Here is a 2334-nt window from a genome sequence, read left to right on the forward strand (position 1 = left end):
TGGAGCTGTGCAGAAAAAACAGGAAGGCATTAACCCAGGGTATGTGTCCATAGTCCCCACTTGTCCATCACCACATCCTCCCTTCACCTCAGGGCTGCAGCTCCTCCGCCTCTGCCTCCTCCGGGCCCATATCCTGTGCTCCTCTCCCTTATCATTCTGATCCTGCCAGTTTCTACCACGCCTCTGTCCGACCTTTGCTCTGTGCTCCACGCTTATTTTCCTCTGGACCTGGGAACCGCCGGCTTACTTTCACTCACTGCCTGCTCTTCCTAACACCTCACCATGTGTACGGGAAAGTGTGCCCGCTGCGTGGGGCTCTCCCTCATCACCCTCTCCCTGGTCTGCATCGTGGCCAATGCCCTCCTGCTAGTGCCTAATGGGGAGACCTCCTGGACCAACACCAACCAACTCAGCTTGCAAGTCTGGCTCATGGGCGGCTTCATCGGCGGAGGCCTGATGGTGAGAAGGCTGGCAGGGGAGCCCGGGCCAGGTGGCTGGGTGCCACCTAAGGGGTTCTGAACAGGAGGGACAGGGAGAGGGGAATAAGGACGGGTCCTTGGGAGAGGATGACAATGGCTTGGTCGGGGCTAGGAGCCCTCTGGAGTCAGTCCTAGAGGAGCCCCAGGGACCCAAGCTGAATATCTGAGAACAGAAAGGACGAGAGCCTCAGTGCTCTAAAGAGCTCCCCTACCGGGTAGGGAGCGTGTCCCGCCTGTCCTCCCTGTCCTCACTGTTGAGCAGATGCTGGGAAAACGTCACTACAATGGTCGAGGCAGAAGGAGCAGCTGGTTGTCAGAGACGTCACCAGGGCAGGATGATAACAGGCACGAGGGTGGGGCGCAGCGAAGTTACTCAGAGCCAGGGACTGACGTCACGGATCAGTCACCCTCCCCTGCCTCCACGTCCCTTCACTCTCACCCCACATTTCTGAAAGCCCAATCTGTGCCAACTGCTAAGGATAAACTCAGAACCTAGGTCAGTATGGCAGGGAGGATGCCCCCAAGTCGTCTTCCGGGAGATGAGAATGTATTTGCCGGGGGTGCGGGGTGGGGTTTTTGTTTGTTTGTTTTTGTTTTTAGACAAGGTCTCTATTGCCTGGGCTGGAGTGTGGTGGTGCAAACATGGCTCAGTGTAGCCCCAACCTCCTGGACCCAAGCAGTCCTCCCGCCTCAGCCTCCGAGTAGCTGGAACCACAGGTGGGCATCACCACACCCAGGTAACTTTTTTGAGATGGAGTCTCGCTCTGTCGCCCGGGTTGGAGTGCAGTGGTGCCACATCTCTGCTCACTGCAACCTCTGCCTCCTGGGTTTAAGCATTTCTCTTACCTCAGCCTCCTGAGTAGCTGGGATTACAGGCACGCGCCACCACACCCAGCTAATTTTTGCATTTTCAGTAGAGACGGGGTTTTGCCACGTCGGCCAGGCTGGTCTTGAACTCCTGACTTCAGGTGATCTGCCTGCCTCAGCCTCCCAAAGTGCTGGTATTACAGATGTGAGCCACTGCCCCTGGATTAAATTTTTTGTAGAGATGGAGTATCCCTATGTTGCCCAGACTGGTCTCAAACTCCTGGGTTCAAGTGATCCTCCTGCCTCAGCCTCCCAAAGTGCTAGAATTATAGATGTGAGCCACCACGCCTGGTCAAGACTAGGATCTGTCAGAAGTGGAGGAAAAGGAGACACAGATGTCCCAAATTTACTAACCCCTGTCTTCCAAATCTCCACCCATTTAGGGAAACTTTGGGATGGTCAACCTAGTTTAATATCTTCATGAGATAAAGACAAAAGATCTACCCAGCACAGTTCCCCACTTCTCAGGACAGCTGGCTAATGACGTTCTCCAGGGGAGAGCTCCCCTTCGTCCCTTTTGCCGGTCACACCTCTATTTGCTGAAAGAGGATACCTCTCCTTTAACCAACAATCCGCTCTTACTCTCTGGTATCTTTTCTTCTACTCCCTCCTCGTGCATGGATTCTTGGCTGCTATTCTCTACTCCATCGCTCTAAATTCAACTCTCTCTGAGAGTCACACTCCTCTCAGGCTGACACACTTAACCAGTGTCACGGGGTGCTCCCTCTCCAACCTAAACCACTCTGTCTCCCCACACTCCTCTGCCCCATCTAACCAGCCTGCTTCAGCGGAGCTCCCTGAGGCTGCCCTCCCCAAATACGCATTCACAGCTACCTTCCTCCCACCTCTGTGCCGAGTCACTCTCAAGAAGCACCACCCGGCCGGGCGCGGTGGCTCACACCTGTAATCCCAGCACTTTGGGAGGCGGAGGCGGGCCAATCACCTGAGGTCAGGAGTTCAACACCAGTCTGGCCAACATGGTGAAACC

At 55.2% G+C, this 2334-nt stretch overlaps 1 protein-coding gene across 1 annotated transcript in view; it reads left to right on the forward strand.

The window, feature by feature from the left end:
* Positions 1 to 251: 251 nt before the first annotated feature.
* The window catches only part of TM4SF5 (transmembrane 4 L six family member 5), an 11635-nt gene continuing 9552 nt past the window's right edge, over positions 252 to 2334 (forward strand). Inside the window, exon 1 of the mRNA XM_011980438.1 lies at positions 252 to 459. Within this exon, the coding sequence (XP_011835828.1) occupies positions 283 to 459 (177 nt within the window). The 5' untranslated portion in view covers positions 252 to 282. The remainder of the gene's footprint in view (positions 460 to 2334) is intronic.

Source organism: Mandrillus leucophaeus, unplaced genomic scaffold (genome assembly GCF_000951045.1).
Source record: "Mandrillus leucophaeus isolate KB7577 unplaced genomic scaffold, Mleu.le_1.0 Scaffold212, whole genome shotgun sequence".
Taxonomy (NCBI): domain Eukaryota; kingdom Metazoa; phylum Chordata; class Mammalia; order Primates; family Cercopithecidae; genus Mandrillus; species Mandrillus leucophaeus.